The sequence below is a fragment of the Crocuta crocuta genome, unplaced genomic scaffold, assembly GCF_008692635.1.
Source record: "Crocuta crocuta isolate KB4526 unplaced genomic scaffold, BGI_CrCroc_1.0 scaffold231, whole genome shotgun sequence".
Classification (NCBI taxonomy): domain Eukaryota; kingdom Metazoa; phylum Chordata; class Mammalia; order Carnivora; family Hyaenidae; genus Crocuta; species Crocuta crocuta.
The window spans coordinates 5,433,855-5,450,798 of NW_027528357.1; the positions used below are offsets into that span (position 1 = coordinate 5,433,855).

General features: G+C 35.1%; 1 protein-coding gene across 4 annotated transcripts in view; it reads left to right on the forward strand.

Moving 5' to 3' along the window:
- Window positions 1-16,944, forward strand: part of NOL4 (nucleolar protein 4) — a 301,716-nt gene that overhangs the window by 191,227 nt on the left and 93,545 nt on the right. For 2 of the 4 annotated variants that reach the window (XM_077753822.1, XM_077753825.1), the window contains 2 exons: window positions 124-303; window positions 1,047-1,238. In XM_077753822.1, coding sequence (XP_077609948.1) covers window positions 124-303; window positions 1,047-1,238 — 372 coding nt within the window. The remainder of the gene's footprint in view (window positions 1-123; window positions 304-1,046; window positions 1,239-16,944) is intronic. The other 2 variants (XM_077753823.1, XM_077753821.1) reach the window with 1 other exon arrangement.

Below are 16,944 nucleotides of genomic sequence, written 5' to 3' on the forward strand. Positions count from 1 at the left end.
AGCCCCCACTCTGGAATTAACTTCTTTCAACAAGATTTTTGCACAATAGTTGAAATTTAAGGATAAAATTTGTAAGCTGTGCCATGAATTTCAAAGCAGCAATCCCCCTCACTTTCTTTTCAGTCCCCTGCACACAGCTACTCAAGCTACGACTCTGGCAAAAATGAGAGTGTAGACCGAGGTGCCGAGGACCTGTCTCTAAACAGGGGTGACGAGGATGAAGATGACCACGATGACCACGACGATTCTGAGAAAGTTAACGAGACTGATGGCGTTGAGGCAGAGCGGCTGAAAGCTTTCAATGTGAGTCCCGCCACCATCCCCGTGTGGCTTACTTTTTACCAGTTCACTTTCATGTTGTTGCTTGTCGGTAAATGTGGATATTCTAGAGACGTGTTTGTTTAATTTACAGAAGGATTTAAAAAAATACATGAAACTCTCTTTGCCAACCAGACACCAGAATTGCTGGGTTTTGTTTAGAATTTTAAAGCCAAATGTGAGCTGAAAAATGGATTTGTGTTGTGTGAGTATGCATGTTTACCTAGAGGTTGAGGGGGCCTCAGTTTATTCCTCGGAAGAGTATGCCTGTCAACAGTTATTCCTTTTGCCTTCCTGGCTTATCTAATTATGCATGACCAAAGAGTCCCTATTGTTATCAGAGATTAGTACACTGTGCATTGTAGCAATGTAGCAGCCATATTGATCATTAATGCAGAATTTTATGGGGTGCTTAATTGTCACAGTCTACTGTTATTTCCTGATTTTTTTTCCTACACGATAGTCTATACTTTTCTGTCTGTCTGTCTGTCTGTCTGCCTCTCTCTCTTTCTCTCTAGTTTTTTTTTTTTTTTTTTTTTTTTTTTTTCCCCNGCCATTTAAAAAGCCTTTAAAAGGTGTTTGCTTAAAATCTCTGGCTTTCCAATGCAAAGTTCTCCAGTGCATAAAGCAGAAAAAAGTATTTTCCTATCGGTAATCATGACAGGAAGCTAGGAACAGCAGAGAGCAGTCCTCCAAACCCTTCTCCTCTGTCTCCCTCTTGCCAACAGATGTTTGTCAGGCTGTTTGTAGATGAAAACTTGGACCGAATGGTCCCAATCTCTAAGCAGCCCAAAGAAAAGATCCAGGCTATCATTGACTCATGCAGGCGACAATTCCCTGAGTATCAAGAGCGTGCCAGAAAACGTATACGTACTTACCTCAAGTCCTGCAGGCGGATGAAAAGAAGTGGTTTTGAGATGGTGAGTTTTGAATTAAAACACAGCCCTAGATTCCATCAAAATCCCACATGTAAACCATGACACTATTTTTTTTTTCATCTTAGTGTCTTTTTTATTTCTTCCATAATGTCAGGTCAAAGGGTTTTTTGTTTGCTTGTTTGTTTTTACCCCCTTCTCCTTTTCATCTTCCTGAAGTATTTATCCCCCTTTGTTATTCAATAAGGCATAGCTGGTGAGACCAGCTCACAGGCCCACATGGCATCATGTCACAGCAAATGAGGGTGATATGCATAAAAACCAATGAGAACCAGCATCTCATTCATGTTCGTTTTTCTGTCACTAACAAAGTGGGTATAAGGTTAACCAAGGCTTGAAGCACCAGTTGTTGCTTTAGATGGCGTGTGAGAATGGCTTTCTCTGGAACCAAAGGAAAGGAAATGGATGGCTCCACCTAAATAATATTGTTTTCATACCAATGGTTAACAGATTGCAAGCTTGAAAGTTAAAGATCAGGGAATGAAAATCCTCACTTAAAAAATAAGGGTTTGTTGTACTCCATGTATTTTCGTGCTTGTGGATGATAACTTGAGCTTTTATATTCGTATGGGCTTTCTAGATGGACGAGATTATGCTGACATTAGATTACTTATGGGTGGAGATCCAGTATCAATGTTTTTTGAACTTTATTTCACCTTTCTCGAATTGTTATACCCAGAAATAGTGTATACATTTAAAAAATATTTTTTTTTATTTTTGTTTTTTGTGTACATGAGCAAAAATGTATTAACAATTTTCTGAATCAGTTTATTTCCCTTTCTTGGGTCCATCAAAGCCAAGACTGTTAGTGCTTGTGACCAGTGCCTGTAATGTGTTAGGTGTGAAGGGGTAATATTAGTGAAGCTAGGAAAGATTTCAGAGTATGTCCTATAGGAGAAATAGGTTTTTATATCTAAATGAAATGACCAAAGCAGTCAGTTCACTATCTACTATGAATTCTTCACTGGCTTGTAAAAATACCTTCAACATTTTTAAAAATAGAATGACTCTTATTGAGAGCTATGTGCCTAGATGGTTTCAAGCACAAGGTTCAGTCCCCCGAGCGCCTGGTTTGGAGTTCTGGATCCATCAATTTTGTGGCTGTGTGACCCAGCAAGTTACTTCAGCTACCTGTACTTCGATACCTCCTCTGGAAATAATAACTCCTGATTTGTAAGGTCATGAGGATTACCTAAATTGCCAGTTGCAAGCCATTTCTGACAGATAGTAACCACTCAGTAAATCTTAAATCCGAAAATATTTGCAAATATTATTTAATCTATCATTTGATAAAAGCTCCCCAAAATGTTTGTGTTAAACAATCACACAATACTCCATTTAAGTATTTGCTTACTTCTTGGAATAATAACCATACTGAAGTCAGAGCTTGTGGTGCATATGTCATTTTAAGGGGCATCTGGGTGTCTCAGTTGGTTAAACATCTGACTTCAGCTCAGGTCATGATCTTGCGGTGCATGGGTTGAGTTCTCTGTCAGACTCTGTGCTGACAGCTCGGAGCCTGGAGCCTGCTTCGGATTCTATGTCTCCCTATCTCTCTGGCCCTCCTCGACTCGTGCGCTCGTTCTCTCTCTCTCTCTCTCCCTCTCTCTCTCTCTCTCAAAAATAAATAAACATTAAATTTTTTTTAATAAAAATGGCATTGCTATGCCTGATCAAACTAAATTTGACGGTAGAGGTGGTGGTACGGTATAAGAGAGGAGAGTTTGCTTGAAGAAAATAAAGGTATTTCTCCCATTATTGAATATTTAAAAATTATTATTACCTACAACAGGAGAGAGATGAAAGGGTATCTAAAAATCTAAAAAGCCTAGAGTCCTGGCATTGACATTTGGTTCAGCACCACTTAGCAGCTATTGTAAAATAGCAGTGGTCTCATTCAGAGCTCAATATACAATGTATACTCTTCTTTTTCAGTAAAAATAAAGATGATATCATACATTGAGATTTTTATTTTACCAGCATCTGGCATTACTATTTTTCCTAATCTTGTCATATTTTTAGATATTATATGGAAAAATTTATCTTATTTCCATGAACTATTCTTTAAGAGAAAAAAAATCATTATTCTGTAAAATTCTTAATTTCTCTAAGGCATATAAGATACTTCCACAGGTTTTTCTATTGATTGTATTTATTTACTTTAATATGGATATCTATTTGTTGTAAACCCTGTGCTCTGCTTAGAGAACAACAAAAGTTGACTAATACATAGCCAAGTAGTTTTACAAACTAATCCTAAAGAAATATGCTGTAAGAAATGCAATTTTATTTAATTTTATTTTTATATTTCATTTTTATTCATTCATTTTGTTCACTTATTCAACAATGTCCATAACATTATACAAAATATTAAGTAGAAATATTAGAGATTTCTGACCAGTTAGGAAAATATAACATGTTCCCTGATCACTATGATTCATTGAGGTGACAAGTTGTAGGAAATGAAATATTTAAGTAACAAACTCGAATATAATTAAATGATAAATGAAGAACATGAATGAAAATTTATATTGTAGGTTCTTTTCATTTCTTTTTTTATTTCTTTTGAGAGACAGAAAGCATGTGTGAATGTACATGTGCATGAGCAGGGGAGGAGCAGAGGGACAGGAAGAGAGAGAGACTCTTATGCAGGCTCAGTGCCCAGTGCAGAGCCTGATGCAGGGCTCAATCTTACAACCATGAGATCATGACCCGAGCGGAGATGAAAGTTGGGCGCCTAACTGACTGAGCCACCCAGATGCCCCAGTTTATTTCTTTATACATTTACTCAGTAACGTACTACTGAAAATAACAAATCTACCATCTAGTTGATACTTGGAATCTTGATTTTTTTTTTCTTTCTTATGTATCACTTTATTGGCATGGGACATGGGGAAGTCATATGTCATTTTGAATCCTTATCCTTATCTAGAACAGATAGGAAAATGTATGACTATGGCATATAGTAATTACAACTAAATATTATATGTGAATATTTTTTGTCCTCACTTTTAAATTTGGTATAAGATAATATGCAAAGTTTTTGTTGTTGAAACATCATTAAATAAAAGAATCTTTCTTCTAATGTGTTTTGTGTAAGGAGATATGAAAGAAAGTCTCAATTTCAGTATGTAGTTATTTTTACATGCAACTTATTCTGTAGTATTTAACAGGTCAACAAAATAACATAAAGAATTTTTAAACATATCATTAAACGAAATTATTAAGTATAGGATTGTTTGGTAGGGGATTCCATGTTATAAAATGAAAGTGGCATTCAAAAACTTAGCTCTTCAGTTATTTGGGGCATCTAAGCCATAAGATGCCTTAAGTAGAGTGAAACAGAAAATATTGAATTGCATGTTCTGTGTTGACTGTAAGAAATTCAAAGAGGGGCGCCTAGGTGGCTCAGTCAGTTGAGCATCTGACTTCCACTCAGGTCGTGATCCCATAGTTCGTGGGTTCGAGCCCCGCATCAGGCTTGTGCTGACAGCCAGCTCAGAGCCTGGAGCCTGTTTCAGATTCTGTATCTCCCTCTCTCTCTGACCCTCCCCTGCTCACGCTGTCTGTCTCTCTCAGAAATAAATTTTTAAAAAATCATTTAAATAAAAAAATTTCAAAGAAATAATCCCATAGAAATGATTTATCACAACACCTATTAGTCTGTACTTGGAAATGTTGGCATTCACTTTTATTAATTTCCTGCTGTCATTAATACAAAATCTATGTATAGTTAATTATTCTACACTATCACATAAGAATTTAGATGCTGCCATAAATACTTTCAATTGACTTCACTGAATGCATACAAATATTAGGATATGTGTTTATGATTTTTTTATTTCACTAGAATTATCAAGACCCCACAGATCTTGATTACTTAAACAGCTAAAATTTCATGCCACCACCAAAAACCAAGAGCACTTTACACACTGTATGTTAGCCAATTTGGCAATAAATTATATTTTAAAAAAAAAAGAAAGAAAGAAAACAAGCCACTTAAAAAATCAATGGACATGAAGACACTTGAGTTCAAGTCCAAATCCTTGCTACCCTTCTGTGTCTCTGACCATACCCCCTGCCCCTACACACACCTCATTTTCTTGTTTAATAGAGGTGGCTCCCACCAGGAAAATGAGATCATGAAAGCAACTGTGCAGGACACAGCAGTGAACAATGAAGAACATTAATTCTGCTTAATTCTAAGCTACCCCCACACACTCACACAAATGAAATTGTGGGTGTTCACAAAACTCGATTTGATTTTTATCATTGCTATTTCTGTTCATAATAATAATAGTAATGCTACAAAAATATTTTAAAGACTCCAAGTCTTTCAGCAGTTAGATTTGGCATGTTTACTACCTAAAATTGTACCTATTTTACAATTGAAGGCAGTAATTTGGAAAATGCTATTACTTTGTAAACCCAAACTCTTCATAATAATAAAACAATTATGAGAGTTAAAAAAAAATTTCATGCTGTCACTCCAAATAGTCTCTGTAATGGGTGAAGTACAGTAAGTATATTATGATTCTTTTCTATGCATTTTTAACACCTCACTCTTACCAATCATCTCAAATCATAAAATCCTCAGTGTTGAATATAAAATGGCATGTTTTATGAAAAATAAATCTCATAAGTTTCATCTAGAGTATTGTTTTAGTTTTCATTAGGTTTTTAGAATTCAATGAGTTAAGCAGTCATGAAATTAATCCTTTAACAAATATATCAAATAACTACTGATTCATTGTGTAGCTTAGACTCTCAAATTACTTTAGCTAGTTTTCTAAAAAAAAAAAATATGCTGATTTTTCTAGAAAAATATCTATTTCTCCAAGGTGTCCTGATCTTAAATTCAAGAGCACCTAAGACAGATAAATTCATAAAAGCAAAACTTTATGAACAAGGTAGGGTTGGTCCATTCCTTACTATAATCTGAGTTACATGATGTGATTTATCTTTCTGTTTTCTGAGCCTGTATTGTTAGAGACTTTTTCACCATGCTGCATATGTTTATATGTATTTTTATAAAACACTAAGGAAATATTTAGGGGAATCAGTCTAAGATGCTTGCAGTCCATCATTCTTACTGTTATCTCAAATTTTGCCACTGTACGAAGTTAGATCAGGTAGCCTAGATATTTGAATTCAATAAATTCAGCCTCTTGAAAAATCACCTACTTGCTTACTTTTTAATACATATGATTAACTGTGTTTGATGAAATAAGTCTATGACATCTTTTGTAATATTTTGCCAAAGACATTGTCCATTAAGCTACTAAATGTCCATAGTAAATTACCTTATTTCAGAAACTTCTTTTAGAATGTAATATAAGAAAAGAAAATGCTTCTGTGGAAGTAGAATGCTGTCTGTTACCTCTTTACTAGGACAATGCAACTAAATATATTTACATTTGTGCCTAATTGCCACAAAGTTCAGAGCCAAAGTTTATCTGAGGTTCTAGTCATCTTTTTGTTCTGTTTGTCATAGAGCACATATTTCTTTGGCAGCTCTGATAACAGTTTTGAGGGAAAAAGTGAGATGAAATTTTAAAAATTATTTAAATCTAATTATGAAAATCACATATTTAATACCATAATCAAAGCTCTTTATTATAGTATTTTTTTAAATTACATCTTATAATACCTCTCTTAGCTATTTTGGTATCTGGCCTTTTGAGCTCATGATTCTTTCATGAGAAAAGAAATAATGTTTAGGATATAGTATATTTTTTCCTAGGGAATTTCACCAATTACATCATTTGACTTTAGTTGCCGAATTCAGATGCAAGTAGAGAGATCAGAATTTGTTTTCAATTTAAAACTTCCCTATTATGACCATTGCAAAAACTACAGTGACACTTGCTATTCATTCTTAGCTAATGGAAATATTATAAAATAGAAATTAAAGTGCTTCTTTAAACTAAACTTTGATTAATAAAGATATACCCATCCCTTCATATAAGGCCATGATTGAAAACTCTCTAATACCTGTGCAGCCATTATTCATGTTATTATTCACAGAACTATGTACATTTCTGTCTTCATGACCAATTAACTTAATTGATGCTAATTAGCAAACACATTTTGTTTGAATTCCCCACCTGCTACTTGTACCAATTTTTGGTCTCTTTTTCATACATGTCATCTACCATCCCCAGAGATACTTTCATACCATCTTCTGAGTCCTTTATTCATAGTATTTCTTTTTAATTGTATCCTCTAATACTACCATTAATCATTTTGCTATCTGGCCTTTTGAAATTAGAATTCTTTTACTTTTTCAGTTTCAGCAATCTGCATCTCTGTTTCACGTTGGCCGTCTTTAGCACGGATGTACTTTAGTCTTGGTCATCACTCAAAGAGCCTGCACAAGCAATATTAAGAACTTTCACAATCACCTAACATTTTGAAGTATTTGCCACTGTCTTTACAGAGGAAATGTCCTCACTGTGTTTGTCCCTGGATGACCCTGCATCCTCTCTTCCTCCATTGTTCAGCATCTTTCATAAGGCTACTCCATTATCCATCCCAACGGTCACATTTTCAGTTTTCCCTTTTCACTGAGAGAGGGAAATTTCTTCTCTTCTGCCTTAAAAAAATGTCCCTAGACTTAAAGAAAATATTTCATCTTGGATCTCCTCTGCTACAGTCTGAGAAGTCCATCCTTCTTTGCCAAGTTTTCTGAAAGATTATTATATATTCACAGATCACACATATTACTACCAACTCCCCCAGTGGTCCCTCATCCAGACTCTGGACCAATTAACCCCCATTTAATTGGTTTATTAATAGATCACAGACTGCCTTTGCACTAGATGCAAACATTGTATTCTTAATGAACTCACCCCCATTTTCTTGAGCATCTTGTTGCTGTTTCTCCTTATTTTCTTTTCTTGCTTTTGGGCCACTTCCTAAGATCCTGGGCTTGGCCATGTACTGTGTCTTACCTTATCTACTGCCTCAGAGATCTGTTCAGTATAAGCAACTCTCACAATAGAAATTCAGTCATCTGCAGAGCTTTTGTATTTCATTAAAAATGTCAGCCACATGCTGGACAAATACATCGTTATGTCTTCACTGATCTCTTTGTATTCTCCATCCTTCATCCTCACCACTGATCTTTCATCTCATCTACCAGATCACCAGTAAGTTCCTCTTGACTTGCCTTTTTCTGGTAATAGGACCACTATTGTCATTTATAGCCATGTTCATACACCTGGAATGAGATTAGACTCTCTCTCCCATCCAGGTCTAACCAGGCCTGACCCTACTTAGCTTCCAAGATCAGACAAGATTAGGCACTTTCAGGGTGGTATGGCCATAGAGGAGATTAGACTCTTTCTTACACTTATGGCTTGCATCTTACCACTCATTGAATTCTGTTGATTCTTTCTTTACTATATTTCCCAAATCAGTCCAATAATTTTGAATTTTATTGGCTATCATTTTAGTTCTATCCCTTCACACCTCACACCTGTACTCATACAGAATTCTAACTCCTCTATTTTCATCTTACACTCCATCCCTACTTTCTATCTGAGGCAGGGACAGAACCAGGGTTTGTGACTGAAATTTATAAAATGGGGCCTTTTATAAAAGAAAAATACTACAAAACTGTGAGCAAATTTATGTAGAAGGAAGAATATTTGTTTATAGTAAGAAAAGAAAACACACACACACACACAAAGAAATAGAAGTCTTGATGATTCAGACTCTTTTCCTTTGACATCTCTTTAGACAATTTTCAGACATAAATACTGGTTTTTAACTTGGCTTCCCCTCCCTGCCTTGGATACTTTCAGCATCCAGAGACTCTGGAAGTCCCATCTAGTTAAGGGATTCTGGTGTATGAACTTGATTGGCTTTATGAGAATCCTGCTTTTGCTCCTGGAGTAGTCTTCGTCAGTTCTGGCTTTGATGGCATCACACTTCTGTCATTTCAGAACAAATTCTAAATTTCTTACTTTAATAGAGTATGGTCTTTTGAAACTGAGAGACCTACATTCAATTCCTGTACAACTTTGTATGATTTTTCTGAATCTCCAGTTTTCTAAAGAAGTGGGATGTTGGGGTATTATATGTAATATTGTATAAGAAATATTGAGAATATAATCTAGCCTCTTTCTACTTTTTCTTCTAATATGCTCAATTATTTCATTTCTCACCTTATGCCATCACATGGGATGTCTGGTGCTTTGCTCAGTGTGTGCTCATATGGCCCACTGATTTTTCCTGACTCAGGAATTATGGGTACTATTCTCTCATTATTTACTAAACATATTAAGGTTGAAGAGTAACTAGAGTGTAAGGAATATAGCCAACATAGTTGACAGAGTTATTTAGCACCGGATCTTTTACTTTTAGCAAAATGATGACCTACACCTTATGGAGTACCCCTCATACAGCCCACCCACCTTCCCTCTACAAATACTAAGTAAAAGATAAAAACCTTTAAAATACCCAGCTAAGATAGAAAGAAATGAAAGGAAAATTTCACATTATGAAATTGATATAAAACTCATAGCCAGAATTGTAAGCCTTTAATTGGTTAGGGTAACCGACTAGAAAGACAGAAAAAGTGAATGTAGCCCCAAACAGGTCAGGGTTGCAGTCTGAATGCCCACTTAAGTTCAGGAGATGTGGATTTTAGTTTGCAACTAGACAGGAGCATAAACAGAATTATGTAAAAAACTGGGACTCTGAAAAAGCTACTTCTCTATCAAGGGGAATTACAGAAAGAAAAAGAGAAGAGAAATAGGAAAAAGGAGTTAAGATGGAGAATAGAATGATGGAGATAGATCTAGTAGGCATTCCAGAAGAGAAATTAGAATAAGGACAACACTCAAACAGATGAGAAAGGAGAATTTTATAGAACTGTGTAGTCCAATTGGTCCTAAGAACAGAGAGATAGACCAGTGCTGAGCAGTGTAAATAACAAATCTGTACCTGTGTAGAACCTAGTGAAACTACAGAAGACTCAAGAAATTCTTAAATGTCACTATGAAGAAGCAAGAGATTATCTAAAATGTAAAAGCAGAATGAACACACTTCTTTGTCTTCAAAATAGTTGCCAGAAGACATTCTATAAAGGAGTAATGACAAAAAGTCTTGATTTTTTTCTCTATAGAAACTACTTTTAATTCACAAATCAATGCTGAGCTAAACTGTACTTCCCAGAGTGAAAAACAAAGCACTACTTCAGATAGTGACCAAAGTTACCACTTACTGGCTGTCTATGGAAAAGCTGAAATGTCCTCCAAGCAGAGGGAAGCTGTGCCCGGAAGGAAACAAGACAAAATTAGCACCATTGGTGAGAAAATCTGGAAAAACAAACAAACAAACAAACAAACAAACAAAAGAACTCTTGATTTTTAAAGTCAGTGGGATCTTGGTTCTTAGCCCTGCTTTACCGGTTATTACTGGTGGACCTTATATTAGTGAGCTTCAGCTTCCTCATGGGAAAAACAGAAACAAATAGCATTTATTTTGCTCATGAAAACCAACATCACTGGAAATAACAAATGTAAAAACTCCCACCTATCATAGTACCTGGTATCCAAGGAACACGATAAAATGCAATCTAACCTTAAATTGTATTCCATGGCCCCCTTTATTAGAAACCCCTCACTATCTCAATCTCTTGAACTATTTGGAAGACTAAATCCAATATTCTTTAGATAGCCCTTACTTCTCACTAAAAGCAGCCTTAAATCTCTCTCTCTTCTGTGTGCAAATTGTACTTTGTGGTACATCTTTTGTAGTTTGATCCTGTCTCCTATTTCTGTTATTTATATACGGGCCTTAGCTCCCTTACAAGAAGTGATGTTCCTTGAGTATTATACTGCCTAACCTGTTTTTGTCTGTGTCACCTATAGTGTCTTACCTAGAGTACAATTAATTGCTCACGAAAGCTGTTCAGTACCTGTTCAATTCAACTGAATTGAAATTGTCGAATGAAAGATGAATGAATGGACTTGTACTAATGTGTTACTTTGTGGTAGAAATTAGTTGGGAGATAAGCTAACTATTGTGTGCTATGTGTTTCACAGTCTTCTGTAGTTGACATTTCAGTTCTAAAAGTGATCGCTTATATGCAATGGAGTATTAGTCAGCACTCAAAAAGAATGAAATCTTGCCATTTGCAACAACATGTATAGAAATAGAGGATATGCTAAGTGAAATTAGTCAGAAAAAGACAAATATCATACGACTTTACTCATATGAGGACTTCAAGATACAAAACAGATGAACATATGGCAAGGGAATATAAAAACAGCGAGGGGGACAAAACATAAGACACTCTTAAATATAGAGATCAAACTGAGGGTTGCTGGAGGGGATGTGGGTGGGGAGATGGGCTAAATGGGCAAGGGGCATTTAGGAGGACACTTGTTGGGATGAGCACTATAAATTATATGTAGGTGATGAATTACTANTAAGTAAATAAATAAATAAATGCTAACTGAAAATCTAATAGGGAAAAAAAATCTCCCTGAAGACAAAAGTTACATTACATATAAGTTTAATTCTTTTTAATTCTTGAAATCCTATTTGAAAAATATTTTCATCTATTTGGCAGTTTGTGTGAACGGGTAGTGGTATTAACCAAATGAAAAAATTTTGTATACAGTTTTAGGTTTCACAAATAAGCTATTAGGGGCAAAGATGCTATGATTGGCAATAATCATAAGCAAATCTAGTCAGTTATTTTCAGAATTAAAAGATGTTTCCTAGTGAAGATTTCCAGAAGTAGTCACTTAGTTAAAAATGAAAACATGTCGTTTTAGTTGATAATTCAGTTTTTCTGGTTGGTCAAAAGTATTATCAGATGGGAGTAGCCAAACTGGGCTTCTGAGTATTAAATATGACATTAAATCCTCATATATTTGTGAAAGATCATTATTAAAGGCCAATAATGCTCTAAAATTAAGGCCAAAGTATATACTATTAACTCATAATTATTATCAAAGCTTAGTTGAAGGTTAATTAGCATTTTTCTTGAAAACACATTTTCAAACTCCTTTTAAATAGGTCAAGAGAATTTTCTCAAAGAAACTGGAAAGTCCAAGGATTCACAACATAGCAGGATCCATGGGGCCAGACGTCAGTGTTTTGTTGCTGCCCTATTTCTCAACTATGCTGCTTTTGTGCATTGGCCTCCCTCTCAGACAGGTCCTTGCTACCTGTTGGAAAATGTTGCCATCAGCAGCTCTAAGACCCTCTTCTTACAATCCGAGAGCATCTTCCAGTTCCAGGTTATCCTTCCCATGAAAGGACTTCAGTCCTGTTTAGATCATATTTCAGTCTCTTGAATGAATGAACTCTCAAGATAGTCATGGCCAGGAGGGTTGGTCAATGAGGCTATTTTCTCATAATTTCCAGCAAAACCATATAGGATGAGATAAGAAGAGTTCAATTGTTGTTTTAGTCCACATCTTATCTGATGCAAGTCTTATCTGAAACCTTGGATCATATTTGGTCCAAAATTCAGAACTTTCCAGATTTGGGGAACATGATAGCGTGTACAGTGTAGTGATTGCATAACACTTGCAGCAAGGTCTGGGAAAGCATCTCATATACAACTATATTAGTATTTCTTCCATAAAAGAGAGGAATATTCACAGAAAGTAGGAAAAAGAAGGTCATGTCATGGTTTTATTGCCAAATTTCCCCAAAGTGTATGAAACAATTTTCAATTTATACAACATTAGTATTAAGGAATTGCTGGTAAAAGCTTATAAGTCTGTAATTAACATACTCTATTTGCACATGTATTACACCCCACATGCTAGGCATATATTAGCTTGTAAAAAACTCTGATGGCAGGGACAGTATTAATACTATTTATAATTAGGGGCGCCTGGGTGGCTTAGTTGGTTAAGCATCGACTTTCGCTTGGGTCATGATCTCGCGGTTCGTGGGTTCAAGCCCTGCGTCAGGCTCTGTGCTGACTGCCGGCTCGGAGCCTGGAGCCTGTTTCGGTCTGTGACTCCCTCTCTCTCTGACCCTCCCCGGCTCACGCTCTCTCTCTCTCTCTCTCCTAGAAATAAATAAAAAAACATTTAAAAAAAAATACTATTTATAATTTGGCATACTTCCTGACATATAGAATGTGCTCATCAAATACATTTGTTGAATAAATAAGTGAAGATATCAATGACTTTATGTACATCACTTCATGGAATTCAAAAAATTATCCCATGATATAGAGATTATTTTTCTTATTCATAACTAAATGAATGAACCTTGTTTTTGCCGTTTGTAAAAGTAGAAATAATGATACCTGGCAGAATGAGTGAGGCTCAGAGAGATGAAAGAGCAAAAGTGGTCAGATTGCAAGTAGCTGATTTCACAATAATCTCCATGTCAGTCACTTCATTGCTAAACTATTACTTTATTCCACTGATGGATACAACTGAAGCTACTTGGCTAATACAAGGGATCCCTTAGGAGCTACAACTTTCTATACAGCCTGTAACAATTATCCCTTTAGGTGTAGATATATCATTTGGGGGAGATAAAATATGCATATCATCTAAGCTGGAGAATATTTAAATTATGTATTTTATAAAGTAACAAGATTAGTAAAAATAATTTAGGGCCCTGTGTCAATTCTGACTAATGTATCGTTTGCTTTAATTATTTTGAAAGAGCTCATTCTACATAAAACCTTGGGTAGATATCACTCTTGCTCTGCATCTGGCCTCATTTAATACTGGATTTAGTTCTGCTTAAACCCTGGAGGCTAGTGAGCCTTGCCACTAATAAGTACTATAAACCCATGAATACAGTCTTACAGTCATGATTTCTTTTTTTAAGTTTATTAAACTTAAGTTTCTTGCGTACACAGGCACGGGGGAGGGAAAGAGACGGAGAGAGAGAATCTCAAGCAGGCTCCAGACTATCAGCACAGAGCCGGACATGGGGCTCAAACTCATGAACTGTGAGATCACGACCCAAGCCAAAATCAAGAGTCAGATGCTTAACCTACTGAACCACCCAGTCGCCCCCAGTCATGATTTATTTTTAGTTTTTTATAATTAAAAAAACTTGGATCATCCTAAATGGACAGCAGAAATTCTGAGAACTCTAACATTGTTTAGTTAATAGTTTTGAGAAAAGTGGAATAGTTTCTTGGTGTGGTATTAAATTTTACATGTATCTGTAAGGAAAGGCACATTTATGTTGTGCCAACAACAATCACATCTTAAGTCCCTAATTAAAATCTGACTTTTTAAACTCCAAAAGTTCCATGCTACAGTTCAGCCATCTGTTTAATGAAACAGCCACTGATTTGGTCATAGATAATTATTGCAGTAAGAACAGTGTTAGGGAAAGATCAACTCATGACAGTTAATTATGAAGAGATAATTAGTGAGGGTGGTTAGCATGATCTCCTCTCTAGCGTAAGAAATAGGTAACAAATCTCATTCCAGGTACAGATCATGTAGAGTGTATGATTATATACATTTTTGAATCATCATTTTAAAATCTTCTAAGATAGATACCAAACAGTATATTTACTGAGCTATATTTAACCAGAAGAAGTGTTGCTTTTCATAAATTATCTATTGAATTCTATGCATTAGTTTTTTTTGTTTGTTTGTTTTGTCAAAAATATTCTTAGGTTGTCACATGGAGGCTTTTGTGTTTTATGACCACTTTTACTGATGTAAGAGGGAGTTTTCAGCACTTGTCCCTGGTGCAATCCATGACTACGGTCCTTAACACGTTCTGCTAATTACCTTCGAGGAAGACACAAATGCGGCGGCATTCGAATAAGCTCTCTACAGTCAAACGTGGTGAAGGACAGGAGAGTTCTGGTGAAGATGGTTCTCAGAAATCATAGTAGATAATAGTTTTAAATTCCTCTATGATAAAATTGTTTTGATAAGGAGCAAAATGACTAATTTCCTTCTTTCTCTCTTGGTATAAGTACTTCTGAGTTGTGAAGTGGATAAAAGCCAAATTAAGGAGCAGCAATAAGCAGAAGACTTGCATTTTTAGTATCTCCTAACCAGGTGTGGCATAACGGAGCTCCAAGGGTAGTGAGGAGCATTGGCATTCATTATTGGCTTATCAATATTAGAACGAAGGGGATTTTTAACAGATTGCCTCACAGGAAAGAAAGAACTCTGCCTGGCTCCTCATTCTTATTTTGGGCACAAAACTAAGCTTTTCTTATGTTTCATATACAGTGATTTCTTGGCACTTCTGGTTTCTCCAACATGAAAATCTTGTGAATTTATATTGCTTCCATTTAGAACATGTGACAGAACTGAGATAAGTTAAATTTATTTTTGTGCTATTAATGAAGAAAGGTTTTAAAGAATTAATAGGAAAACATGCTAGGGGAATTTCAGTCTCTTTAAGAGAATTTATCGAGATCCTAATACACTCTTTGCTTAAATGTGAACTAGAGTTAGCTGTAAATGGATTCCTCTGTAGGAGTGTGTAGTATTTAAGATCTCTAGCTTTGTTTAAGCTACTGAGATGTTAGTTGTAAATTGAGAATATTTTTTTCCTAGGAATTAACTATTATTCCCAATTTATCATCCGACCTAGATATGAATCCAGGTATTTCCACATATATAACTGTATGATTTTGGGCAAGTTACATAATTTCTCAGAGCTTCGATTTCTTTCCTCTAAAATAGGCATATTATAAGTATTTTTCTCAAGAGTTGCTTGAAAAATTAAATTAGATACTGAATCTTAGCTTTGTATTAATCAATGCCTGTACATCCCAACCAGTCAATAGGAGTTAAGTATTATTAATATTTGTCTTAAAGTTAAATTAGAATGGTATTGGTTTCTACTTAGAGGTAGATATTTTATTATGCACTTAAGATAGAATAAATTCTTTGAAAAATACATGTATATTAAACTGTAATACAGATTTTATTCATTCCGCCTTTCTTTCCAGTGAACATGACTGTAATAAATACATGTAAGGTTGTCTTTGCTCTGCTTATTGTTTACTTGAACACAACAGAGTGTGCGTAAGGATTTTTTTCTAAAATATATTAATGGTAAATCATGTAAAAGTACTATGTATACAACAGAATTCAGAGAGTGGAAGGATTGAGAATTAGGAGATATGAACCTTGGTTTCTATTTCTAGTCAACTTGTCCTTTAGCAGCAAATCATTCATCTGGGTTTATTTTCTTCAAACCTTAGAGATGAAACTTGTACTGAAGTATTTCTTTGGCTCTTTACAGTTACCAAGTTATAATTCTACAATAGACTCAGAACAACTCTATTTATGAAATTTTATCATTTACCTACTGGCAATGTCTATCATATACCTTTGCTTCTACTTATTTTTTCCACTTAATAGAAAAGAATACACTATTGCTTTAACTTGAAGTTGATTTTTTTCCAAAATCTTGAAATATTAGGCTATCCAATGACCTTAAAAATGATCTAGCCTCTCACTCAGCCAGGACATTATTCTAGTTTCTGAGAAGACCAATTACCTATATCTGGAAAAGACCCAGCTTTCTCTGTTTTGTTCTCTGAAAAGGAAATTATATAAATTATCATGCCTAATAATTTTTACTGTTCCAGTGAAAATTATTTCCCATTTTGTTTTTAAAAATTAAAAAGAATTTGAAAAGAAAAGCTAATTTTAATTACAGGAATATTTTACCTTTTGTTTTCTCTGTTCAACTAACTTTTATG